The following is a 27881-nucleotide window of genomic DNA, read 5'->3' as shown; positions in this document are numbered from 1 at the left end:
TGGAAAGAATGGGAATCAAAGTTCAAATGTTATTGTGAAATGTCATTATTAGCTGTACTTATAATGTTACAATTGATAAGGAAAAAAAAAAAAAATACTAAACAATCAAAAATAAATTGGTAAATATATTCTGAACAGCAGCAATCATACTGTTTGATATTGATAAATTAAACTCAACATTTCTAATTAAATGATACATACACTTTATTGTAAAGTTGAAAGTTAAAAGTATACTCATTACAAAAAAATTGCTTCAATGAACACTGAAATCAGAGCACCATAACAGAAAGAAACCAAAGGTTTAAAGCTTTCACTCTCTTAAATTCAATACTTCAAGAAATGAACACAGTTTCCTGGGCTAAATCAGTACTGCATTTAAGCTTGAAGAGTGCATACCTTATCTAATTCAATACTAAATAGAAATCAATGCCATTTGTTAGGGCTAAACTAAGTACCACATGCACTACACTCAAGCTTGAAAAATTCATAACCAATAATTAAATACCTCATATAGCTAAATTTCACACTACAAATAAAGTACCCAAGAATAGCAAAGCACATTGCCTGAGAGAGAGAGAGAGAGAGAGAGAGACCTGAAGAAGTGTTCTCCCAGTCAAGAATCTTCTCCATGTACTTCCCCATCACCTGAAACTCATCACAGTTCTTGATCGAATTCGGCAGTCTATCTTCAATCCCACCAACACCCACACATAAAAACATCAATCAAAACCCACAGAAAAACAAAAAATCTCATTTTAAATCGGATAAATGCCTCGCCAATCCTTGGATCAATGAGCGTATATCATTTACGCACTTACACATAGTAAAGAAATATGTGTGTATATATACATATATACTGCAGTTTGTAATTCGTGACGACATTTTGCTACATCAATGATTTTGCTATTTAATTTTTGTTGAACCCGCAATTAAAATAACACGAGTTCAAACATGAACGACAATTTTCTCAAGCAAAATGACAAAGAAAAATCCATGTGTTTCCATCCCAATGTCATGTTGCTCCATCCTTTTCTTTAGCCTGCAGATCACCAGATTTTGCATGTCAGTTAGTGTATATGACCTCTGCCGATTGAAATAAATAAGAGCGTGATATGATCAACTATAAGTATAGGCATGGGTATAGAAATAGTTTTAAAAACATCGAAAAAAAATGTGATTTCTTTACAATCCATTGCTACCATCTTAACACAAACAAATACCAAAAAAGAAAGTAGAATCAAAGTGTTGGCAAGAAATGAACAAAATTTGGTTTGAACTTCAAGAATTGCATTCATATATTACCTAAATCAGGACGTTTTTCTTTTCCATTAAACAAATAACATCGCATAGAATTTATGTTAAAACCTGTAAAATTCTGACAAATATTGCTCAAAATTTGGAGATAAAGAATCCGACAAATACTCATACCTTTTCAAGTTTCTTCAATATAGATTCTTCGTAATCTCGAAAACCAGCACCAACTATGTCATCATGTTTCGGAACAGCTGGTTCAGCATGCCTAGCATTTGATGCACTAGAAGAAGCTCGAAGAGGGAGAACAAGTAAAGGATTTGAAATATCACCACTCATAGTTTGCGTAGCAGCTACCTGGTAGTTACATGGAAGACAAGCTTCAGAGTCGAAAGACAAATTTCAAATGATTTTATGATAAGCAAGTGGAAAAAAAAGTTAACTCTACAGGTGATATCACTGGCAGGGTATCTGAATTTTCAATCATATATTGTTAGACAATTATGTTTATGTCCAAGCTAACTAATACATCTTATACATATTTAAAAGCAACATGCATTTTACAATATTAAATATCAAAAAGCAATATACTTTCTTGCATCTTTAATTGCAACTATATAGCATATCAAAAACCATATTATATATATAAATATATAAGAGTTAAACAAAAGTGGTAAAATAAATTGAAGTTTGAAAACAAAAACTTCGGACTTGTTAATTAGTAGATTTCTACATTTTCTTCAATGCGTCAGAAGAAGATCATCATAATGATCCATAAAAAAAATTCTAAAATTCTAACACAAACAAATGGTACTAACTCCATATCAAAGCAATAATATATATATATATATAAGAGTTAAAGATCAATAGAAGTGGTAAAATAAATAGAAGACAATTTTGAAAGCGAAGTCTGCAGACTTATTTATTACTTGATCACTACATTGTCTTCAATGCAGTAGGAGCAGAAAATCATAATGTGGCCATCATCTAAAAAAAAATTCTAACACAAACAAATGGTACTTACTGCAGCATCTTTGGAAGACATTACAACAATAGCAGAGCCCTTCTTTTTGGATCCCCTTGACCTGATCACAACATCTTCAACCATTCCAAATCTCTCAAATAGCTTTGTCAGCTGCACAGAATCATAATCCCTCCCATCTCTCTCCCAAGAGACCTTCAATACCTTTTCTTCATCCACACTTGCCCCAACATCCTCTCTTGCTTTCTCATGCTGAGACATTTGTCCAGGGAAAAAAAATATATTAAAAACGAATTTAAATTGAAAACCCAACGGTGAAGTTTAGAGAAAGAGATGTTGCAGTATATATGATTATGAAATAAATCACCATCTCAGAATGATAGATAACAAAGCAGAATGAAAATTTCCGACTCCCGTAAGTATGTGATTATTGTTTGGAAACAAGTTAATTCTGTATAAAACTCCAAATTCATTTTTTTTAAAAAAAAATCCCTACATTTGAACACAATGCATAATATTTTCTATATGATGAAGAACATCTATATCTGCAAAGTTATAAACGAGGCAGCCATTAAAAAAAACAGAAGCATTGTGAACTCAACTTACTACATTTGGCAAATGTGCCCAGTGACAGCAAGAATCGTAAAATTGGGTCACAACAATATACTCTTATCATAAAAGATAGAAATCATTCATTTTCTCATGCCAAGATACCTTAATTAATTATGCAACACAACCTGGAAAACCCAAACACTAACCATAAAGAGAGTAAAATCAAGAAACCCTAATCTCACCACAGAAGTTGGGGCAGATGCTACTTTCTTCGCCTTGCGGGACTGGAATGCAGCGAGCTCCTGTTGCAACTCAGCAGCAACCATCTTCTCCTTCCGAGCAGCAAGCTCGGCAGGGTCAAACTGCGGTGCAGCAGCAGCACGCTCCCGCTCCTCGAGGTCAGAGGCTAGCTTCCGGCGCTTGCCATCAAAAAGTGAGGCACGGAAGGCTTTCTCCCTGATAGATCGAAGGTGCGCATCAAAAACTGCACGTGAGGAGACATCCCGGAGGATTTCATAGGAGGTGGTGAGGCGTTGGAAGTCAGCAGTGGCGTCTGGGTCATTGGGCCGCTTGTCGGGGTGGCGTTTCCGGGATTGATCACGATAGGCCTTGTCAATCTGTTTTAGACTTAGCTTTGAGCCTTCCTCACCGGAGGGGAGGCAAAGCACAAGGTAATGATCGACGAACTCCTCCTCCGAGTCCAGGGATTTCGCCATTGTTGACCTATATGACAGAGAAAAAGAGAACAAAACACCCATAAAAACTTAGAAAATAAACTCTGAGATCTAATGCATGCGAAACAGTGAATTTTTTTTAAAAAAAAAAAGCATATTGAAAAAACTTATAAACCACAAAAGCATCAGCGTCTTCAATAATATTGAAGTAGCTTCATGAAAACATCATACAACCTAACTACTTGAATCATACACAACAATATAAAAATGACCAAAAGTGGAGTACCTGACAATGGTTGATCAGTGTTGAAGGGGATGATGCGGGGAGGCAGCTGCAGCAAAACTTTGCTTAGAGTGGAGGAGGATGGGTCAGTGATGCTAGGGTTAAGAAAGAAAAAATATGAGATTTTCTTATTCTTGAAATTTTAAAAAAATTGATATCTTGGAAATTTTATTCAACTTGAAGAGTATAATAATAAAAAAATAAAAATAAAAAAAAATCAAATTCCTCCCAAAATGTAAGATTACCACCTATTAAGTTAGTAATCCCGTTACTGAGTAATACTCCAATTCATCATATTTGGGGAATACAGTATTCCCACTCTAAGCAATAAAACAAGATGATCTTACATTAGTTGGTCTAGATTCCAAAGGTAAATCCTCAACCAAACGACACCTAAGAGTGATTGTGTGACCATGCACAAAAACAAACAAAACAATAAAAGTTTCCTGAAAACAATCACAAACGTAGATTATTCATTCAAGGCAGCATATTTAAAAAGTATCATGCATCTTCATGGTAATAGGCTAAGCCACACTAGAGGATGAATTAATAAAGTCTAAGCTGCGCTTAATAAGAAAGATGGAAAACTCTAATTTACTCTTTAAGATTAGGGGCTTCAATGGTTTTTTTTTTTTGGTTTATGTATTTTATCTATTATTTATTTTTGTATATGTATATTAATAAAATATTCAAATATACAAATATATAGAAGTCCCATTGTGTTTTCTTCCCAAAAGCCCCCAACTCTTCTATTACTCCTACTGACTGAGAACTTCACCAAATCTCTAATCACCTAATTGTGACTTCATACCAATCTCAAGAGCTTTCACCCTTTGATCCTCTTGTTTTGATGTTGTTTTCAGTTTTCACTGCTCCTTGAGTTGGCTGTCATTTATGGCATTCATGACGAAAACATTTTAGAGGAACATATTAATTTTCCATTGCCTTCTGAAATAATAATGTACACGCACACATATGTATAGCAAATCATAGACTTGGCCCCCAAGCCACTATCTTCTAAACTTAGCTTGATTTGACTCTCAAACCATTCTCCTAAACTTAAGCCTAACTTGGCCCCCAAGCCAATCCTAGACTAATCACACTAGATCCTCATACTTAAAAAAAATATAAATTAACTTATCTATTATACAATTAGCCATATACATGCCCAATACATGTCTAATGCTCCATCTCAATTTGGTGCACGAAGATCCCCAACGCCCAACTTGCAGAGTAGATATCTACATTCACTTTTGTCGAGAACCTTTATAAATATGTCATCAAGATGGTGATAAGTACATATATGATGTGTAACAAAGTTACAACATGTATTTCATCACTAACAAAGTGACTATCAACTTTTATACCTTTTGTCCTCTCGTGAAAAGTACATATACTTTTATACCTTTATAACCACCAGCAAACCATCCATGTTGGTTGCTAGACAATTAAAAAAAGCTATTACCACCAAGGTTCATTATGTAAGGTTTTAATTAAAATTATATGATCACAAATGACATGAAAGCTTACTGGTGGCAATAACATATAAAATTGATTAATATAATAACTCAGTATAAAAAAAAAGTCAATTTGGCATGCTCTGCACCTTAGATCGAAGGTTCATATCATATCAAGCATAGGTCGCATAAGAACCAGACTTGGATAACACATGACATGTAATGACATTGGTGGTAAAGCTATTCATCCACCAGAATTAGCAAACAAAAAAAGATCTGGAACTGAAAGTCGAATGATTCCGACAACCATACTATATAACTTTCAAACATAATCATTACAACTGTGTTTGCACTCCCTATGAAGAATTAAATGCAAGTGGGGAATACAACTGTTCTTGCTCATCCCAGATAAAAATACCCAAAGTATACATAATCGAATGTCTGATAGGTTCTTCAATTTTAAAGGGCAATTTCGGCACAATATAATAAAGAACTAAAATGCAAGTGAGGAAGAAACTTTATGTTCTAGGATAGCTAGCAACAACTCCTAGATTTTGCAGGCAAGCCCAAAGAGAGTCTAAGGAAGTGATTATCCTGAAAATATAGCCTTAAGCTAAGAAAACTATGAATGACTCAATGATCAATTTCTTAAAAGGACTCATCTCTCTTTTTGTAGAGATTTGAGAACTTATCTAAGCCTAACTCCAAAAATGACAAAAGTTATTTAAACTAAAACTTATCCAGATTTCTAGAGTTAACTTGATTAAATTCAAAACAAACACACCAGATTTGGCACAGTTATGAAAGCTAAAAAATGTATTACCAAACTACCAGTAACACCTAAGCACATGATCTTAATTCTTATACTACTACTAATAGCAATTCATGTTACGCATCATTTTATGAAGTCCAAAACACAAACAAATTAGCAATGATATTTTTATTCTACAACCATTAGACCAATAGACCGACGAAATTAAGGTCCTGTGCCCTCACATGGTTCCCATGTAATCATATAGCACATCTATCTTTGTTAGCATCAAGAAGAAAAACTAGAGGTTCTACTTTAAACAAAGTCAAACCCTAACAGAAGAGTTATCAAACATAGAAGGCAGAATAATGTCATTTCAATAGAGTTCCCTTGACTAAAATATTAGAAAATATGATACGAATATTACGAGGAATGGTTATGTGTTAAGGCAAAAGTATGATCGCTTCTTTATGTCAGCCAAACCAGGCCAAGTGAGTTATTTCTTACAACAAAGAATTTGGGGTGAATTGAAGTGATGACATACATTCCTTCCCAGTTGCATATTCAAGATACAAAATCACATTTAGTGTTGGAAGGAATAAGCAATCAATCTTTTATCAAACCCATTTTTATTTTAAAATATGTGCATAAACCCAATTTGGAATACGGACAGACGTATTTAATGGTAATACCCATGAACCGTATTCCAACATGTTTACTTTCTATTTGTTCTCTCTAATATTTTCAGTTAGCATATTCCTCCTCTTTCTTTCAACCTCCCCACTACAATGTATGGCTTTTATATGTGACTTAGCAAACAAACTAAATTTATCTGCATTATCCCCTATGGCAAGAAAACAGTGCTGTGGAAAGTACATACTTGATTTATTAGCTTAACTGTATCATCTCCAATCAAACCATGGTTATGGCGCATGCACCAGATGGGAAGGTTGCATCTCAATGCGAATGAAGATGACGAACTAACAGAAATTGAGCTTATAAAAGAGAAAAGATTGTCTGAGTTGTTATAGTAGTATTATTTAATACTATGATTATTTATGTGTATGTATCTTGTTAGGTGTTATCCTACTTTAGTTTAAAGGGTAACAAGGTCTTTTAAGGTTATGTCGATGACTCTAATTCTCTTGGTCTCTTTATAAGAGTATGAAGACATGTATCATATAAAAAAGAATCAATCAATAAATACAAACTAACCAAATTAAAGATAGTTTCATATAACTGATGTTGCTAATGGTCTTTAAATCTAACATGTGAATTCGTGTTGACAATGATCCCCTTCTTCAAAAAGTGCCAGGATCATTCATTTACATTGCCCAATCATCCATCCCCTTAGTTGGCTATGGGTAGCTTAAAAATAAGCTAGCAACTATGGGATTTTACAGATTAATAACACCTGGACAAAAATTGATGATGCTCATGCCCTAAAAGTCACCATAAAAGAATTATATTATAGATCTGACCCAGTTAAAAGACTGAGATTGATTAAGGACAAGCTGATAATCAATCTTTTCACAAATTTTGCAGGGCCATGTCTGTAGTGTTCAAACTTATTATTTAATTCTATATTCAAACTAAACCAAATAGAATTCAGTTGCCAACATTTAAATAGTCAAAGCATGTTTGAGTATTACAAGCTGAAAAAAGAGGCAATAAAGAGATAAGATACAATTTTCTATCTCAGCTCCAACATCAAAAGCAATATAGGTATCTAAAATAGCGAGGAAGAAAGAACTCTATAATTCAGCAATAATGACGCATCCACAAATGATAACTGGTCATACGACAGAAAGCTCCAATATAACAGGCATGTGCTTGAGTTCAGTTAAATAAAAAAAAAGCAAATTATCCCAGTTGCAATCACATACCAACTAACCAGTTTATTCAATTCCACATAAACATGGTTAAATTGCCATAAATAGGGTTAATATAAATTCCTAGAGAGGGCCAATAAACAAAAATGATGCAGCTAAAAAGTCTTGTTTAACCAAGATAATGCTAACAGACACAAATGTGATCCATAACTCCCATCTATAAACCACAGAAGATGTTTTCCCGACTTCCATGAATTTGAACTTTGCAAGCAAGAACAACAATGCCAAATCATATGTATCTAATCAACTCATTTCCAAATCCATCTAAAGACATCGATTACCAAATCCATCAAAAGAAACAGAAATATATATATATATATATAATTATCAAATACATCTAAAAAAATCTATGGGTTTATTAATAGCCTAGAATTAAGAGCACGCAAATCCTACACACAAAAGCCTTAAGAGCACGCAACTACCAAAAATTAAAAATTTATTAATAGCCTAGAATTAAAAAATAAAAAATAAAGTTGGCCTAGTATAGCATATCGCCACAACTCATACACATTATGGTTTTTGCATGACTATTAAGCTGGCCAATGATCTTTCACCGCCTGCCTCACCATTAATAGAATATCACCACACATTCTGCGCTTGCTATCATCAAAATAACTTTACAAGTTTAGCTTCCAGTCATATTTTCCTAAAACAAGTAAAAGATAAGCAAATATCTCACAACCACTGCTAATTTGTTATCTCAAAACACCAAATTCGTACCTCCTTCTATAATATTTGTAGCAAAATATTTATACATTTCCAGTACAGTGAAAAAATTGTAGCTGGTTGTTACAACTGATCAGGGCCAAATCTATAAACAATATTTCACATGGCGTCTGCTAAAATTTTGAGCACATATGAGAAATCACCATACAGAGAACCCAAACAACTTCCGTTAAAAACAAATCAAAACATAAACTTTTTCAAAGTCTCGTCATGTCCCCAGCCATGAAATCAACAAGAGCGCGCAAACAAGCCAGTGATTCAAACAAAACGCCTATTCCGAACAAAACAAGCATAAAACCCTAGGCATTCAACCAAAACAAGCGAGATCAAATTCAGGAACAGCGAAAGGAGATGAAATTCTTACCTATAAAGGACGCAGAGAGATCTGAGATCGAGAAGGAAGGAAGGGAGGGAGTGCTGGCCGGGGTTTCTTGTTGCAATCCTAAGTATTAGTAGTAGTTAGTTAATCTTAAGTATTTGTATTTAATTTTTAGTATTGTTGTTGTTCTTGTTTTCCTATGGATTGTGTGTGCTTATGAATGATCAAAGTTCCCATCTTGAGAGATCTACAGGTTTACCTCTGATCCACTCTTGATTGTACTCTCTTTTGATAGATCTCCAGGCTTTGCCTCTGGTCTTCTCTTGATTGTACTCTTTGTGAGAATATTAAGAAAATCCTTTTGGTGGTGCTTGATCTTGGCTATTTTATTCTAAATTTAGAGGAGGAACAACTGTTACAAGTTTAGGATTGCATCAGTGAGCGGCGCCGGCGATGACTCCAGAAAGAGGAACAAGGCTGCGCCGGCGATGACTCCAGCAAGAGGAACAATGCTGCGGCGGCAACGCCAGGAGAGAGAGAGAGAGAGAGAGAGAGAGAGGCACAGCAGCGATGGCGGGAAGAGGGAAAGAGCACCAGAAAGATTAGGGTTTTAGGGATTTGAGTAACTTTTGCATTAAAACCCTTGGTAAAACACAATATTTATCATTAAAATCAAATATATATATATATATATATATATATATATATATATATATTTTTTTAAAGCTCATTTTAAATCTTTTAGGAGAGATGGGATTATAAACAAGAACTTTTTAAACTTAAAACCCATATGAAAAGACTAAATTGTCATTTATCAATTTGAGAAAGTACTATGATGTCCTTTTAAAATTTAATTTAATCTTTTTCGTATTATTTTTTTTTTTTTTAATGTGTCAATTTAAAATTAATAATAATAATAATATAAAATTATAAAAAAATTGTAACAAATACAAAATTATAAAAAAATGAGAGTTTATATTATTATTATTATTATTATTATTATTATTATTATTTTGTAAATATGTACTTGAGATATTGTGTTCAAAATATCTCGAGTTATGGGGTTATATAACCTATTTGAGTTATCACGGCGGTTGTTACGTGCTAGATTACAGGTCAGGACATGACAATGCAAAACTGTGTTTAGCTTCTTTAGAAACTACTTTTGTCGTATCTACTCTATTAATAATAAGGGTAGGAACCTATTGCTATATAGTGTCAGATTATGAATCCGAACCACTTCTTTCTCAAACATCTTCCCTTAAAATTAACTCATTTACAAGAGCAAGTTATGGTTCACCAATATTTTTGAAAGCCTTAACTTCATAAGGATACTCTTCTTCATAGAAAACTACATCTCTAGAAACAACATATTCTTTGCCTTCTAAATCAAACATTGCCAACCACTTTTCCCATAAGGATAGCCTGCGAAAATTTAAGGAGGATTTGAATGGAATATGATCGCTGTGTGTGGTAAACCACTGCTCTGAAAGCAATTTCGACGCAACCTCGGTGCTAATCACTTACTACCGATTGCTCCCCAAGGTTAATATATAAAACGTCTCTCACACACTTGCACTCGTGTTTGAGAGATCGGAACAAACAAACTTCAAATACCTAGAAATCAAAGAAGCAAAATCATAATTAGGGTTAATCCCATGAAAATATGTTTAGGGTTTCGCATATATTCATATATATTCTCAGAGGGTCAAAAAAACCGTGTTTTTTAAACCATGTTTTTGAAAAACTCATATTCGAAAAAATAATATTGCGTGGGTGAGAATGTGGACCAAAACCAAAACGTGTAGAAAAAATAAAACATGCATTTTGACAAAATAAAAGGCAAGTCATTCCGGACGACATACACTTTTTTCTCCTAGCTCCAAACTTATCTTTATCTTTTTCTTCTATAGTAAGCTTAGCACAAACACCCAAATACTCTCAAATGCTTATAGTTAAGAGGTAGACCAAATAATACTTCATATGGAGTTTTTCCATTAAGAACATTAACAAGGGTTTGATTATCAGATACCTTGTTGTAAGAATGCATTCTCTCCAAAAATCAATAAGAAGTTAAGCATGGAGTCTCAAGGCATGTGCTACATTTAAAATGTGACTGTTTCCTCTCCACCCATCTGTTTTTGTTAAGGAGTGTCCACACAAGAAGTTTAGAGAATAATTTCGCTCTCATCAAAATAGTTTTTCAAGCACATGTATTATGCTCCATTATCAGTCTTCACAATTTTCACTATCTTATTAAATTGAGTACAAACTATGTGACAAAAATTCTTGAGAATTTTCACCACCTTACTCTTTTCAATAATAAGATATACCCACATATATAGCTTGTGAATAATCAACTATAATAATAGGCAAAAAAAAATAAACAACACAACACGAAACTTATCGGGTCCGCAGATATCACACAACACATTTCTCGTCTGCTTTTCACTAAAACAAATTAATATTGCAATGTTTTTATTATTTTTCTGACTATCATTGCTACTATCTTCTAGCAAAGAACTAATGATACTATCTTATGGTTGGCCGAGCCTACAATGCCATCCCGTTATCTTATAGATGGTCGAGCCTACGATGCCACCCCGTTGCTCACCCGCATCAACCAGAGTCTTCAAATTGCAGTTTTGTATCACACATAGTTTATTAGTAATCATGATGGTACAATTGTTAGGAAAAAACAGAGAAAAAACTAGAAAGAGCAATCAAAGAAGAAGAGAATATTTTTGACACGGTCAATCTCACCTCCCCACATTTCTATCTTTTATATTTATATTGATAACTGAATTCAAACTAAGTTACTTAGCCACCAAGAAACTAAAGCAGATTCAAACTAACAAACTTATCTAAACATAATCCTAACATAATTTTTAAACACAAATGCAATTCATAAAAAACAAAGAGGGTCATAGCGCAAAACTTAATGCATAAATGCAACAATGCCTAAACGTAATATATAAATAACATAGGGTCCTAAATGCAATAACAAGATTAACTCTAACATTCAACCCTTAATCTTGTTATGTCTTCCTCATGTCCTTCAGACTATCTTATCTCGCAACTTGATGAAAGGCTTTGTCAGGACGTCTTCAAGCTGCTCCTTCGTTTTGTCGTACTCAACTTCGATGTCATCCTTTTGAACACAATCACAAATGAAATGATATTTAATGTCGATGTGCTTATTCCTTTCTTCATGTACTAGATTCTTCTTCAAGACGATCAATGCTCGAAAATTCAAATGATAATACCAAGCATACCATAGCCATGCCACATCTCCATGTTCTCCAAGCAAACACACAGGATGTATTGCCTTAACACTGAGTATATATAATCTATTCTTTGATCTCTTCACCCTTGCAAATAGCCTTCCACCTTTATCATAGACACACAAGTATCCTCCTTTTATCACCGACTCGCATCCATGCTCATCAAGTTGGCCCAAACTCACAATATTGCTGCACAAACTAGGTATGAAGTAAACATCTGTGAGAAGACGATGCTCACCATTTTGACACTGAAACATTACAGTGCCTTTTCCTTGGATGTTTACGACGGAATCATCACCGAACTTGACTCTCCCAACTATTGTCTCGTCCAACTTTGAGAACTGGCTTCGGCTCCCGGTCATGTGGTTACTTGCACCCGTGTCAAGATACACCAAGTTGTTCCCATACACTATTTCCTTAGTTCTAACACTAGGCTTGATGTTCATCTCATACAACATGATCTCCTCTGCCGCATGCTTCATGTCTTGCAAGCGCTCACATACTTCTGTCATGAGTAGCGTCGGCTCATCATCATCATCTTGTTTCTCCACAAGATAGGCTTCCTCATCCTTCTTCTTGGATCTGCACTCATAGGCATAATGACCGAAATAATGACAATTATAGCATTTCACCTTGGTCTTGTCAAAGTTCTTCTCTTGATGAGTGCCTTCAATTCTACTTCTATCATCACTGCGTCCGCGTCCATGCCCACGGCCACGCCAGTTGTTTCCTCCTCGTCCTCTCAACGAGTTCGATGTACCTTCACCTTCTTCTCTTGCCTTCCATTCGGCCTTTGTCAATAGGATGTGTTCTTCTTTCTCATCCTCGTAACCCCGCAATCACTCTTCATGAGCTTTAAGTGACCCGATGACCTCCTCCACGGTCATCGTTTGGAGATTGCCGAACTGCTCAATCGTCGATGCAATCTGAATAAACTTGGAAGGGACAGCACGAAGAAGCTTCTTGACGACATAAGCCTCCTCCACCTTGTCGCCCAATGCACGAATTTTGTTGACTATTGTGGTCAACTTTGTTGCAAAGTCATCAACCGTCTCCGCTTCACGCATGCGTAGACCTTCAAACTCGCTTCTTAGAGTTTGGATCTTTGCCTCCTTGACGCGCTCGGCGCCCATGTGCATTGTCTTCAACATCTCCCATGCCTCCTTGGCCGTCTCCTTCTCAGCCAATACAAGGAGCGTCTCCTCGCTAATACCCTAATAGATGGCAGCAAGGGCCATCTGATCCTTCCGCGTCTCTATCTCTTCCTTCGGATCAATAGACTCAATAGCATCCCACACACCTTGCGCACGCATGTACACCTTCATCTTGAGTGCCCACGCCGAGTAATTGCTCTTCGTGAGCAACGGATACTGGAGGGTCACCGTCCCGTCTCTTGTTGGAGCCTTCAATGATGTCGTACCGACGGTTGTTTCACTCTTTGATGATGAACCTGACATGATCTTTGGTGTCTACTCCGAACCTTGCTCTGGTACCAAATGTTAGGAAAAAACAGAGAAAAAACAGAAAGAGCAATCAAAGAAGAAGAGAATATTTTTGACACGGTCAATCTCACCTCCCCACATTTCTATCTTTTATATTTATATTGATAACTGAATTCAAACTAAGTTACTTAGCCACCAAGAAACTAAACAGATTCAAACTAACAAACTTATCTAAACATAATCCTAACATAATTTTAAACACAAATGCAATTTATAAAACAAAGAGGGTCATAACTGCAAACTTAATGCATAAATGCAACAATGCCTAAACGTAATATATAAATAACATGAGGTCCTAAATGCAATAACAAGATTAACTCTAACAACAATGTACCTTATCAAGCAGTTGGGAACACAAAACTTAATTTGTACCTTAATTTTGGCACATATAAAACATGGTGTAGAATCAAATTTTTGCCCAAAAACACTTTTATTTCATTAATTGATGTTGTCTATTCCCCACCAAACATGACACAACCTTTCAAACATTTGTCAAATATTCATAGCATCTCGTCATATAATGAGATGCCCCTGAATCAAGCAACCAAAGACTATCACATTGCTTTCCTAATAGTTTCTTGGTTGAAACTTGCTATGATTATTTAACATAGTCAATAAAATTATACACTATTCTTTACTCAAACTTTGACACCCTGCCTTGTCATTGTTTGAGTATTCATCTCCTTGCTCCTTAGGATTTAAGGGGAGAACAATCCTTAGTAGCCAAGCATGGGTTATATATATATATATATATATTGAAGTTATGACATTTTTTTAGATTTTTTTTTTCCCACATTCCCCTCTCCTTTAGAACTATTAAAACGAAAGTTGCCCAAAACATAAGTATAAGCATTTTCTATTGTGACCGTTATTGCCCCAAGTCCACAACTACATGGTTGTATATATTATTATTATTATTATAATCTAATGTGGCACTTCATTCTACATTAGTTGTTATAAAAATTTTTTTCACAAAAGTAATATTGTAGACTTACTGGTTCATCCCAAGAAGAAACTAAAAAATTAAATAAAAAAAATTCATATAATATATGGAGGTATCATTAAATGAAGGATTTTTGCATAATGTTATAGGCTACAATCAACGGTCTAGATTAGATCTGGATGTGAGCCATTGATTTACTAATGCCTTTCTCTCAATTGCTTGGGCAAGTTCAGTTTGTAAGAACAAATGCCAATTTTATCCAACACCTTATAAGGACCCAAATATCTAGCTGATAATTTTAGAAATAGTGTTAATATCAAAATGGTCATTTTATTTTGTTTTTTCCGCCCTTTTAATCTCTCTCTAATATGAAATCTGCTCTTTTGGTCTTTGTATTTGCATATTCTCATCCTTTAGCTGTAAAATTCACCATTTTGGTCCTTGCATTTAAACATTTTCATTGTTTTTGGTTCTTTCAGTTCATTAGCTGAAATGACTAAAAAGGCAAATCCATCAATTGAAGAAACCAAAATGACAGAAATGTACAAATACGAGAATTAAAAAGACGGGATTTTTATATTAGAGGATTAAAAAGGTAGAAAACGCAAAATAGAAAGACCATTTTGATATTTGGCACAAATATTCACAACTTTTGTTTTCAGTTGATACTATTTTTGAGATGTGTTTAACAACATTTGGTGATTGGAGCTAATCAATTAGTGATGTGAAACCTTTTCTTTGGTTTGTAGGTTTGTAGCTCCAAATTTACCATCTTCTGTGTAACTTAACTTGCAATTTACTTGTTATCTGGTTGTAGTAACACTGCATGCTTTGGAACTGAGCTGTTCAGTTGATGTCTCATTCAAGTTCATGAATAGGGTCATTCTATATTTAGAGATAAATTAGCTCATCTTAGTTTTTAATACTTGTCTTAAACATCATTTTTATAACTGCAACAAAGTATTTTTCTTTATAGTTTTTATGTGTTTATTAATGTTAAGTGATTGTTTGGTTAAATTTTTAAAAATGAATATCTCATGACATTGTCTATGTGGTTTCAACCTTCATTCAGAAAACAGCAAAATGCCAGCTACAAGCACAATGTTGTACTTAATGAAAATTTCAACCATGCTTCTCCATTTTCAGTTGCTGAGCTAACTAATTTTTTTATATTAATTCATGCAAATGAGCATACCTACTACCAACAATTTGAAGAACAACAACAGAACACAAAGTTTGATGAATCAAAGAATCAAGGAGCAACTTGGGAGTGCTAGGACCTTCCCACATCAAGTTGGTGCAACATTTAATCACCAACAAGGAAGATCAAGTCCTCTGAAGAAGAGGGCTAAACTGGGATTCTGATGAGCATAATTTGTAAGTTGATCATTAATGGAGTTCTCCTCTCTGTCAATAGCTTCAAACATCAAGTAAGGGAATTGTTTTAAAAGAGTCTTTAATCTATCCACTTCAGCTCCTAGTCTCCAGGTCACACATTCTTCAAAGGAATGAACAGCTTTAACCAAGCTTAAGTATTCACAGTTGATGCTATCTGGTTTCCAATTTCTACTCTGACATTGCTCCAAAGCAGCTTTGAACTTTTGTTGCATTCTCTGATTCTATCATTAAACAGCAAAAAATAAAAATAAAAATGATCATTGGGCTAAGGTTGAGGTCATACAGGTAAGCACCAGTGGGGAGTTTCCCATGGGCAACTCTTAATAAGAACATGTCTAAATTAATGATAAACTTGAACAGTTTGGTATTTTAGTTAACCACATTTCACATCCACTGCAAAGGCCACCATTACTACAAGTCTTAATTTTCAAATATATATCAAAGAATTATTGAGGCTACTTCAACAGAATCTAGAGATGTGTACAGAATCTATATTGTGGATAGCATGAACACTGCCATCAATAGTAACAGAATCTAAGAATAAATCCATCAAAGAACTAATAACTTATCAACAATGACCGTCTATTTTGTTAGATGTACATACCAAAACCTTGGCATGGTTGCATTCACTTGACATAGAAGTATAAGGTCAGTTTCCTTTAATTCAAGGATGAAATTTCCTTTGCCAATGAAAAATGTTGGCAGTTTCCATAGAGAGAAGGATAATTGAAAACCCACAATCAAGAAATCAAAGTCATCATTAGTGAAATATTTTATGTATGTTACCATGTGTCCTTGTCCGCCACGGAAGATAGCTTCCACATCTGAGATGAATAATTCTGCAACTTGGGAGATCTTCAAGTTCTTGTATGCTGTAAGATTCCTACAAATGATATGATTGACTGAAATAAATAACTACAAATGCAATACTTCTATGAGAGGTTCAAGAACTTTATGCGAATAATTTGATAAATACCTTCCCAATAATGTGAGTAAAATTGAAACATCCTGGAAGTCTAGAAAGGATTAAATTCTACGGCGCTCTTTTCTTTTCTTTAGCCTGCAGATCACCGGATGTTGCATGTTAGTCATTCTACATGCCCTCGGCCAATTGAAATAAATAACAATGTGGTAAGATCAAGTAACATAGCAGCATGTGCGCTCCAAGCTAAATAAATATAGGCATGAATATAGAAATAGATTTTAAAAACATTGTTAAAAAAAAAAAATGTGACTCTTTTGTACTCCACTTTCTCCATCTAAACACAAACAAATATCAAAAATGAAGTAGAATCAACAAGTTGTCAAGAAGTGAGCACAAAAATAGGTTTGAAGTTCAACTTCAAGAATGGTATTCATATAAACCTAAATCATAATGGCCTTTTCCATTAACCAGAGAACATAGGATAGAATTTATGGAAAAACCTGTAAAATTCTGACACATAATGCTCAAAATTTGAAGATAAGAAAATGACAAACAATCATACCATTTCAAGTTTCTTCAAAATAGATGATTCATAATCTTGAAATCCAGCACCAACTATATTATTGAGTTTTGGACTGGATGGTTCAGCTTGCTTTGCAGGGAATGCGGTTGATGTGCTAGAAGGAGTTCGGAGAGGGAGAACAAGTAAAGGATTTGAAATATCACCAATCATACTCTGTGTAGCTGCTACCTGGTAGTTACATGGAAGACAAGCTTCAGAGTTAGAGACACATTTCAAATGATTTTATGATGAGAAAACAAAAAAAGAAGCTAACTGGTGGCTACAGGTGATCTCCCAGGGGCAAGGTATCTAAATTTTAATTCTTATATTGCTAGACAATTAATGTGAATGCCCAAGCTAACCAGTACATCTGATACGTATTTAGAACAATATGCATTTTAAAATATTAAATATAAAAAATAAAATACTTTTCTGCGTTTTTTATTGGAACTATACAGATCTTGGATAAATAATTAGCCATATATATATACATATATATTAGAGTTAAAGATCAGTTAAGTGATTAAAAAATTTTTAAAAAAAATTGAGAAGTTTGAAAGCAAAACTTCAGATTTATTAATTACTTGATTTCTACTTATCTTCAATGCATCAGGAGAAGAAGATCATCATGTGGTCATCATCCATAAAAAAATTCTAACATAAACAAATGGTACTTACCGCAGCATCTTTGGAAAACATTACAACAATAGCGGAGCCCTTCTTTTTGGATCCCTTTGACCTGATCAAAACATCCTCAACCCTTCCAAACCTCTCAAACAGCTCTGTTAGCTGCACAGCACCATAATCCCTCCCATCTCTCTCCCAAGAGACCTTCAATACCTTTTCTTCATCCAAACTTACCCCATCATTTTTTTTTGCTTTCTCTTGCTGCAACATTTGTCCAGAAAAGAATAGTATTAAAAATCGACTAAATTGCAAACCAAAATCTAAAGCTTAAAGAAAAAGAAGTCTATTGCACTAGTATCAAACCTTAACATTAAGAAGGGGGTAATGTTCACCTCAAATCTTCAATGTGTGACCAAGTACAACACCAAAATTTTTATGAATAAGCATGTTGGAGATTTAGGGTTAGAGAAGTTCAAAATTATTCATGAAACAATTAGTCTGATTGTGACCAGCCTTAAAATGGACTATAGCCTCTTGAAGAGAATTAGGGTACTGCTATGTATAACAGGTCAAGTAGAAAGCAAATAAGTACTGTATACTCGATGAATCTAAAACAACCAACTTTTGCTGTAAGTTATTCCACAATATATCTGAAAAAAAAAGTTCAGAAAAAAGGATTGAATTATTTTTCTAAGCTACAGTAACAAGTTTATATGGTCATCAAATATCAATCTGCAATCCACTACAACCAGTTGTATTAATTCAACCAAAAGCATTGTGAAGCCACTCAACAGCTTATTATGTTTCGCAAATGCGTCAAGTGAATGCAAGTATCCTAAAATCTTGATACAGGTAGTATACTCTCACCACAAAAAGACATAAATCATTCATTTTCTCAAGCCAACATATCTTAATTAATTACGCAAACATAATCTGAGAAACACAAACATTAACAATAAAGAGAGTTAAATCAAGAACTAATCTCACCGAAGGGCTAGGGGCTGAGGAGGATGTAGTTTTCTTCGCCTTGCGGGACTGGAATGCAGCAGGCTCCTTTTGCAGCTCAGCAGCAACCATCTTCTCCTTTCGAGCAGCAAGCTCTGTGGGGTTAGGCTCTGGCGCAGCAGCAGCACGCTCCCGCTCCTCAAGGTCAGACGCTAGCTTCCGCCGTTTAGCATCAAAAAGTGAGGCACGGAAGGCTTTCTCCTGGATAGAGAAAAGGCGGGCATCAAAGGTAGCACGTGAGGTAACATCGCGGAGAATCTCATAGGACGTGGTGAGTCGTTGGAAGTCAGCAGTGGCGTCTGGGTCATTGGGCCGCTTGTCTGGGTGGCGTTTCCGAGATTGATCACGGTAGGCCTTATCAATCTGCTTTAGGCTTAACTTGGAGCCTTCCTTGCCTGAGGGGAGGCAAAGCACGAGGTAGTGATCAATGAACTCCTCCTCCGAGTCTAGGGTTTTCGCCATTGTTGGTCTCTACAAGAGAGAATAAAACATGCATAAGAAGTTACAAAATCAACTCTCTACGATCTAATGCATGTCAAACACCAAAATTCCAGGAAAAACATAAAAAAAAACATTCAAACCACAAACCACCAACAATGTCAATAATATTGCAACTACTTCACCAAATTAAGGTATTTTTCGTGCTAAAACCACAATTTTCAGATCCCAATACTAAAAAAGAAGATTTTTTTTCCAAACAAAAACACGCAAACCCCTAACCCTAACAAACCCATATTCAAACTAAACCAAATAAAATTCAGTGGCCAAAATTTAAATAGTTAAAGCAAGTTCGAATATTACAAGCTGAAAAAAGTGGCAGTAAATAGACAAGATGCAATTTTCTGGCTCTAATCCTATATAGGTATCTAAAATAGTAAGGAGAAAGAGCTTTAGGATTCAGCAAGAATAATGCATCCACAAACGATAACTGGTCACACAACAGAAAGCTCAGATATAACAGGGCATGTGATTGAATTCAGCTAAATCAATAGAGTAAGAAATCCCAGTTACAATTACATACCACCTAACCAGTTTATCCTATTCCATGTAAACATGTTAAAATTGTCATAACGGAGTTAATAAATTCCTAGAGATGGCCAATAAATGAAAATGATGCAAGCAAGATGTCTTGTTTAACCAAGATGATGCTAACAGAAGTAAATAATGTAACCCAAAATTCCCATCTATGAAACAACAGAATATGCTTTCACGAATCACGCCTTGCATGAACTAGAACTTTGCAAGGAAGAAAAACAGCGTCAAATCACATTTATCTAGCAAACTCATTTCCAAATCTATCTAAAGAAACAGGCCAACATATAATTATCAAAACAATCTAAAGAATCTCAGAGTCACCTATGCACACAAGCCTTAAGAACCTGCAATCATCCAAAAATTAAAAATTTATTAAAGGTCCTGTAATTAAAAAACAAAGTTGGCCTAGTATAGCATATTGCCACAACTCATACACAGTTTAACAGTTACGATTTTTGCATGACTATTAAGATGGTCAATGATCTTTCACTGCATGCCTCACCATTATTAAAATATCACCAGATTCACCACCTATTCCACACTTTCTATTAACAATACAACTTTGCAAGTCCTACTTCTGATCATATTTTCACAAAACAAGGGAAAGATAAGCAAATATCTCATAATCAATGCTAATTTGTTATCTCAAAAAACCAAATCCACATTTACTCCTCTAATATTTATGGCCTCAAATATTACTATACATAAAGAGGAATGAGGCAAAATATTTATATAATTCCAATAGAGTTAAAAAAAGCATAGCTAACGTGATACAAATGATCAAGACCAAAGCCATAAACAATGAATTAAAGGACCATAAGACAAGTATTTCACATGGCATCTACTAAAAATTTTAACCATCAATGATATAGCAATAATATCACCATGCAGAGAATCCAAACAGCTATCTAGCCCCAGTTATGCAACCCATTTTTAGCATGCTCTCAAATTGCTTTTTCAAGACTAGAATGGAAATGGAGACTTAACTTGTTTTCAAGACATGGTATTACTCCATGATTTGCAAATGCTTTTCTCTGGATCCCTGTTAATACTATGCCTTGATAGCTTCACTCGACTAAGCTGATGCATCTCTCCTAGGTGGGCAGGTCTCATCCTCAAGAACGGCAAACCTAACTTTTAACTTTAAACTGCCAACTCAAGAACCACTATTTAGCAACTTCAAGACACCATCAAAATTCCTTCACCATACCACTCAAGTTTTTAGTCAGTAACATTTGCACATTTAGGGCAACAAACAAAGGACAGCCAATATTTCAAACTAAACCCTAATTTACAGGTCCTCAAAACTAATAATGTCACAAACAAATCGCCATGATCCTGTTATAAACAAAAATAAACACTTATTACAAACCAATAATACTTCAAGCCACAAACATCCGCAATTTCAATAAAAATGTCACTAGTTCAACAAATCGTAATATTTCTTCTAACTATACCTTCCACTTTCAGATCCCAGGAGTAAAAAAAAACCATCTTTTTCAAGTCTTGTCATGAGACCAAACAAAAAGGCCATAACCCCTAACCCTAACAATCCCCAGCCATGAAATCAACAAGAGCGCACAAACAAGCCCCACATACAAACAAAACGCCTATTCAAACCGAAACAAACATGAAACCCTAGAAAATCTACTCACTGCGTTCTAATACATGCCAAGCACTGAAATTCAGCGAAAAAAAGATGCAAATCAGGAAGATAGAAGCGATCGAAGGTACCTGGAACGGGCTCCAAAGATCTGAGATCGGGGAGGAGTGCGAATGGAGCCTTCTTCTTCTTCTTCTTCTTCTTCCTCTTCTTCTTCTCTCGAGATACGACTTCGCTGCGATTTCGTAGGGGTTGAAACTCCGAAAGCATCAGGGACTCTTAACGGGCCGGGTTTTGATTTGTTATCGGATGTGGGTCTGTTATCGGGCCAAACCCGGATCCGCATAGAAAGGCCTATTATTTGATCCATTTAGCCCTTTTACTGTTTTTTAATTGGGTCGATTAAGTATGTTTGGGTAATGGGAGTTCTTTTTACTGTTTGTTTTGACTTATGTAGTTTTTTTTATTATAATTTTATTAAAAACAAAAAATAATAATTTAAAAATATTAAACGGGAATTCTTTTATCGGATCCAATCCATTCGGGTCTGAATCCGAATGCTTCTTCCACACATCCTTTGGTTTCCTCAACTGAAACCTTAATCCCTAATCGGAAGTAACTCCTCTTAGATATATTTGATTAACTCAATTGAAAAATAAAATAAAATGACTAAATTGGATCAAATTAAAATGGAGAGATTTGAAAGACAGAGTTGCATAAGTAAAGAGACTATTTCAGATATTATACCTGGCCTACTAAAACAAGAGTTTTTGTTTTTTACTTCTTACACCCTTAAAAATAGAAAAATAATTTGATTTGCAAATGAATTTGGAGTACAATATAAGAAATTGTTTAAGTATAACACAAGTTGTTCAAAAAAATCTTGTCTCATCATAACCACCACGGTACAACTTTTTAACTGTGGTACAAAGCAACAAAAAAATAGTTTTAGCCCCTAGTTAAAATTAAAATTTACAACACATGACTAGTGACCATATCCCAATCAAAAAATTTTGGAAATAAAAAATTATATTTCGGTAAAAAAATTATTAATTAATGTATGTTAGAAATTATGGCCCTAAAAATTTTATAAATTTTAAAAATTTAAGTGTTAACTATTAAAAATGAAAAAAAATTCAAAATAATTTGTCTTATGAAATTTTTTTCCAAAAACAACCAAACGAAAGATTATACAAAAGGTATTATAATAATTTTATAATTTTTAATTTAGTACTTATGTAAATCAAATATAGAAAATAATATAAAAATTTTTGTGATATCTACTGAATATCAAGCAAAGAACCGTACAAACATTTGTGATGTACTTATATATGTCCTATGGGCTCCTTTATTTTTACCAGGCCTTTAATTAGGATTGACCGGTCAAAAATATGGATCATAAATCAAATTTTAATTATTTTTATATTTCAGATGATCGTAAGTTCATAACTTCTATTAGGGGCAAGCCCCTAATATTAATTACCCCAGAAAATGTCGTGAGAACCTCCGATTAAGAAGCAAGTGTGAACGAGAAGTGACTGAGCAAACATAAAATTAATAATATTTTTTTTCATTAATTTCAAAGATGCATATGAACACCTGATCATGGGCAAGAACACAAAAGCATTAGGAGAGCTATTTTTTTCATTCTCTTTTTTTTCTCGCTCATCCTTCATTTTTTTCTTCTCTCTTGTTTTTGTTTTCTGAAAAGCAATTTAACATTTTTTTACTCACCAAACACCCAACTACAAGCACTAGAGACACCAGAGTATGACAGTGATGGCATGTATCCAAATTGAGCGTCTTAAATTTTCTAGTTCATTAGAGTAGAGCTGTCAAAACGGGCCTAACCTGTCGGACCGGCCCACCCCGCCAACAAAAATTGACGGATTGGGTTGGCCTTTTGTAGGTCCGTTTGAAAGCGGGCCGAAACGGGCCAACCCGTTTGGGTTAGGGTTATGGGCGGGGCGGGGCGGGGCGGGGCGGGCTAGCCAACCCCTTTAATTTACTAAAAAAAAATTTTTTAAAAAAAAGCTTAAATGAAGATAAATGTTTTAGGTGCTTTATGTAATATCATAGTATTGATATTCCTCTTATCTATAGTTGTTCAATTCATGTGGGAACTTTTGAATGTTGGGTTAATTGGTTAATTTGGTTGAATATGTTGTTATTTACTTGTTTTATTATTTTAGTTGTATGATTTATTATAACCTCATATGTAAAATATTTTTTGAAATACGTCTTTTGTATTATGTTTTGTGCTTTAATAAATATCTTTTGGCTTGGTTTGGTTTATTAGAAAAAATAATCAATATATAAAATATATAATTTTTAAATATTTTATATTTTTATTGGGACGGTCTGCCCCGCCCTGCCAAATGATGGATTTTGGTAGCCCGCGGGCTGGCCCGCCCCGCCGGCCTGTTTTGACAGGTCTACATTCGAGGTTCATTCGCGTCAATACCATAGACATAGCCTCACAACTTGAGCAAATAACGACACAATGTTGCATGTTCTACTCCACATGACAAGAGCTCACAGCAAGTATGAACTATTCTATTTTCCAAATGCCGAAGAACAAGCATCAGAGATTCAGAACATGAAAGCAATGGTAACAAGACCCCAACCAAACATATCTTGATGTCTTCTAAGTTCATTTGTATTAAAACTTTTTTTCTCATGCAATGATCTTCGTCTCTCAAAGCAACGAGTGCGGCACCCGCCCATCAATGATACTCGCTGTCCTCACACCCTGCACCAATGACCTCACGCAGCAGCGCTACGTCACCAACAAACCCAAGGACAGCGGACTCGATCCGAAGAGGGCCTTGCTGTAAGTGTTAACAGATGATTGAAGCAATGAAGGAGTGTGGTGCTGCAGGGAAGAGATCAGCATCTGAAGTGGAAGTTGTTGATGTTTGTAGTTGAAGATGTGTGTAAATTTGTATGTCTTGAGTTTTCAGTTATGTGTTTTTGTTTAGTGTATTGTATTTGTAGTAGTTAAGTGAGCTGGAGGTAGAGATGGCAATTTGTACCCTACCCGACGGGTATACCCGTACCCGTACCCGGTCAAAGAGGGTATTACCCTCTTTGACCGGGTACAGGTACGGGTAAGGGTACGGGTAAGGGTATTACCCGTTAGTTTTCGAGCGGGTAGGGGTCGGGTAAGGGTATGCCCCTATCCTACCCTTACCCTTACCCGTTGAAGAGAGTACGGATTTTCCGTACCCTTACCCTCTCATATATATATATATATATATATAATTTTTTTATTAAAGTAAACATTTACCCACAATTTACCCAATATCTATTTTCATGGTGATTAATTTGAAAATAATACTTTAAATTTTCTCTTAATATATTATTTTAAAATTTTTTTTATTTTTATATTTATATTTGATAATATTATCAAAATTGAATTTTAGATATATATTAAGAATCATAATTAAATTAAAAAATAAACATTATAAAACAAATATAAAAAAATAATGTTATAATAATTTATTCTATAAATTATAAGAACATCTTGAAAATTAAGATACTAATAAAAAATCAAATGAATATAACTTATAAGAATTACTTATAATGTTTTTTATATTCAAAATCTTACCAGATATTTATGAAATTTAAAGCTATATAAAATATAAGTAGTAAATATATGAAAAAATTTAAAACAAAAACCAAGATAGTTAAGCATAAACAAAACAAAAACTAGAGTTACCATTGAGTCCTAAATAGACGTCATTTTTATGTGATTATATAATTTAAGATAAACAAATATATATCAGCTTGTAATTTTGAATTTATGAACATATGTTTAAAGATTGTAATGTAATGTATAATTAATTTTTATTATTATTATTATTTAAATTTATATTTAAATTTAATTCGATAATTTGAACAACGAGTAAGTGGGTACCCTGCGGGTATACCCGTACTATACAGGTAAAGGGTAAGGGTATGATTTCTTTTACCCTGAAGGGTGCGGGTAAGGGTATAGGTATGGGGTAGGGGTTATGGGTAAGGGTAAGGGTAAGGGTTTTGGCATATCCTACCCATACCCTACCCGTTGCCATCTCTAGCTGGAGGGGAAGAGTTGAGATGAATTGAATTTAAAATGGACGGCTCTGGTTTCATCATCAAGGGATGGTGTCTTTAGTTCGAGGCACAACTATGTTAAGCTGAGGATGGTGACATGATTCATTAAGCTTGTGACAGGTGTTTTCCACTAAAGTCAAAACAACTAAAAGATAAGCTTGCTGTAATTTGGGGTTGTTGTTCTGATGAATGCTTTTGTGGGTTTTCTTCTCTGTTTTCCTTTCGAGTTTTTGCTGATTTTCTTCTCTGTTTTTTTGTGAGTATTTACATCAGTAAGGAGGCGAGCATCCTTGCCGGCAAGCCCAACACCGGTGCCACCAAGCATGTTGATCTCAGTGACGAGGCTCTTGTTGATCTTCCCAGCAAAAACCATATCCACAACCTCCATAGTGTGAGCATTGGTGACGCGGAGGCCGTTGTGGAACTTAGGCTCATGGTCGGTACGGAGATGCCAAGCGTTGATCTCCAGTCCACCACCGTGGACGAGAACAATGCGGAGGTCGACGGCGCCCATCGCCGATCATATTCGGGGTTTTGACGAAGAAGATGATGATAAAATAGAGAGAAAAAGAGAGAGAAGAGAGAAATTCATGCTGCTTTCATCATTGTACGTGCGTGGGGTTTTTTTAAAATGCATGAGAGAATCATCAAATGGTGGGACCCATTGCATTTTTTCCCTTTTTATAATAATAATAATAATTTTTATAATAATTTTGGAACAAATTTCTTTGTCAATACTTATCATTAATTATTTTCTCTTTCCTTTTTTTCAGTTTTTTTTTACATGGCTCCTACCACCAAAGACAAATTAGTAGAGCCCCTTTACGGGCCATATGACGACCATGACAAAGCTCCCGACAGATTACCAATCCAGCGATATTACCCTATCAACTTTAAGAACTTAGGATAGCCAATTCGGTACAATGGAAACGACTTCAACGAATGGACTAGCATATCGAAAGCGTTTCATGATCTTGGTAAACTCACACCAAATAGTTTCGCAAGTCCATTCGTTGATATTTGGTGAGTTTACCAAGATCATGGAACGCATCCGATGCTGAGTCCATTCGTTGAAAGTCGCTTCATGTACGAATGCTTTCCTAAATCTTAGAGTTGATAGGGTAATGTCGCGAGTGGTGATCGTCGGGAACTTTGTCAGTGGTCGTCATGATGCGTGAAAGGGGCTCTGACTGTTTGCGTGGTGGGAGCCATGTAAAACAGCGAAAAAGGAAAGAATAATGATAAGATGAAAAGAAATTTGTTCCAAAAATTATTATAAAAAATATTATTATTATAAAAAAAGGGAAAAAATTTTGGAAAAAAAAAGGTTGTGATGACCCTTAGGGAAAACTTATATGATCAAAGCAAGCTACCCATGAAAAATATAAAACAAAAAAAAGGTGGCATGCTACTCATGAGATGAGCTAGCATATGGTCATGATTTTAAGAAAAAAAGAAAAAAAAGGAAAGAAAAGAAGAAAAATAAAAAGAAAAAAAGGGGACCCTATGCATGGAGCTACTTGAGAGTTTTAGTTACATGAAAAAAAGGAGAAAATTCTATAAAAGGAAAAAAAAGACAAGGGAAGCTACACATGGAGTGAGAGTTTGAAAGCACTTGTATCTTTCTCCCTCAACTATTGTGTTGTAGAAGCTACAAAGGGGGCACTTGTTTATATAGAAATTTTAATTTCTAATCCCATTAGGAACTTACTATTATATTTTGAATTAAAATCAAACAAAAAAAAGGGATAAGTAAAAAGGATAGTGATGATGAACCATTTTCTCTTACTTTGAATAGGAGTACGAAAAAAAAGAGAAAATGGGCATTATCCTATTCCAAATAGGAGTAGGAGCATAAATAAATAAAATAAATGAAAAATAATAGTATATGAAAAAAGAAGAGAGAATATATAATGCTCCCTTTTTCCTTTTTTTCTATTTGATTTTAATTCAAAATATAATATCAAGTTCTTAATGGGATTAGAAATTAAAATTTCTATATAAACATGTGC

At 34.6% G+C, this 27881-nt stretch overlaps 3 protein-coding genes across 7 annotated transcripts; all 3 read right to left on the bottom strand.

Moving 5' to 3' along the window:
• Window positions 1-783: 783 nt before the first annotated feature.
• LOC120280114 (dnaJ homolog subfamily C member 17-like) lies at window positions 784-9480 on the bottom strand. Of its 4 annotated transcripts, none has more exons than XM_039286854.1 (7): window positions 9147-9480; window positions 8933-9010; window positions 3746-3837; window positions 3028-3508; window positions 2276-2485; window positions 1429-1608; window positions 784-1039 (listed from the first exon to the last, which is right to left on the bottom strand). In XM_039286854.1, the coding sequence occupies exons 4-7, from the start codon at window positions 3499-3501 to the stop codon at window positions 1013-1015; spliced, it is 891 nt and encodes a 296-aa protein (XP_039142788.1). In that variant the 5' UTR covers window positions 3502-3508; window positions 3746-3837; window positions 8933-9010; window positions 9147-9480; the 3' UTR covers window positions 784-1012. The 4 variants fall into 4 exon arrangements, with proteins under 4 accessions (XP_039142788.1, XP_039142804.1, XP_039142813.1 ...); XM_039286870.1 differs by having other exon boundaries at window positions 3746-3802; XM_039286879.1 differs by having other exon boundaries at window positions 3746-3791.
• Window positions 9481-15762: 6282 nt separating this feature from the next.
• On the bottom strand, window positions 15763-22039 carry LOC120278833 (dnaJ homolog subfamily C member 17-like). Of its 2 annotated transcripts, XM_039285581.1 has the most exons (8): window positions 21903-22039; window positions 21156-21316; window positions 19116-19604; window positions 18180-18389; window positions 17502-17690; window positions 16991-17074; window positions 16801-16897; window positions 15763-16235 (listed from the first exon to the last, which is right to left on the bottom strand). In XM_039285581.1, exons 3-6 carry the CDS (start codon window positions 19593-19595, stop codon window positions 17048-17050), a joined length of 906 nt encoding a protein of 301 aa, XP_039141515.1. In that variant the 5' UTR covers window positions 19596-19604; window positions 21156-21316; window positions 21903-22039; the 3' UTR covers window positions 15763-16235; window positions 16801-16897; window positions 16991-17047. The 2 variants fall into 2 exon arrangements, with proteins under 2 accessions (XP_039141515.1, XP_039141508.1); XM_039285574.1 differs by lacking the exon at window positions 21156-21316.
• Window positions 22040-24497: 2458 nt separating this feature from the next.
• Window positions 24498-26383, bottom strand: LOC120279498 (acetylglutamate kinase-like). Its single transcript, XM_039286434.1, has 2 exons — window positions 26138-26383; window positions 24498-24602 (listed from the first exon to the last, which is right to left on the bottom strand). The coding sequence occupies exons 1-2, from the start codon at window positions 26381-26383 to the stop codon at window positions 24498-24500; spliced, it is 351 nt and encodes a 116-aa protein (XP_039142368.1).
• Between the last annotated feature and the right edge of the window lie 1498 nt (window positions 26384-27881).

Source organism: Dioscorea cayenensis, chromosome 2 (assembly GCF_009730915.1).
Source record: "Dioscorea cayenensis subsp. rotundata cultivar TDr96_F1 chromosome 2, TDr96_F1_v2_PseudoChromosome.rev07_lg8_w22 25.fasta, whole genome shotgun sequence".
Taxonomy (NCBI): domain Eukaryota; kingdom Viridiplantae; phylum Streptophyta; class Magnoliopsida; order Dioscoreales; family Dioscoreaceae; genus Dioscorea; species Dioscorea cayenensis.
This window is presented reverse-complemented; position numbering and strand designations above follow the sequence as displayed.

What these genes read in the sequence shown, in the direction of transcription:
- LOC120280114 (XM_039286854.1), bottom strand. Translation starts at nt 3,501, where the DNA reads ATGGCGAAATCCCTGGACTCGGAGGAGGAGTTCGTCGATCATTACCTT. An exon ending in CATCTGCCCCAACTTCTGTG is followed by an intron (nt 2,486 to 3,027) that starts GTGAGATTAGGG and finishes CAAATGTCTCAG; the next exon opens with CATGAGAAAGCAAGAGAGGA. An exon ending in TATTGAAGAAACTTGAAAAG is followed by an intron (nt 1,040 to 1,428) that starts GTATGAGTATTT and finishes GGTGATCTGCAG; the next exon opens with GCTAAAGAAAAGGATGGAGC.
- LOC120278833 (XM_039285581.1), bottom strand. Translation starts at nt 19,595, where the DNA reads ATGGCGAAAACCCTAGACTCGGAGGAGGAGTTCATTGATCACTACCTC. An exon ending in TGTTTTCCAAAGATGCTGCG is followed by an intron (nt 17,691 to 18,179) that starts GTAAGTACCATT and finishes TGTAACTACCAG; the next exon opens with GTAGCAGCTACACAGAGTAT. An exon ending in TTTTGAAGAAACTTGAAATG is followed by an intron (nt 17,075 to 17,501) that starts GTATGATTGTTT and finishes GGTGATCTGCAG; the next exon opens with GCTAAAGAAAAGAAAAGAGC.
- LOC120279498 (XM_039286434.1), bottom strand. Translation starts at nt 26,383, where the DNA reads ATGGGCGCCGTCGACCTCCGCATTGTTCTCGTCCACGGTGGTGGACTG. An exon ending in ATGCTCGCCTCCTTACTGAT is followed by an intron (nt 24,603 to 26,137) that starts GTAAATACTCAC and finishes TAACACTTACAG; the next exon opens with CAAGGCCCTCTTCGGATCGA.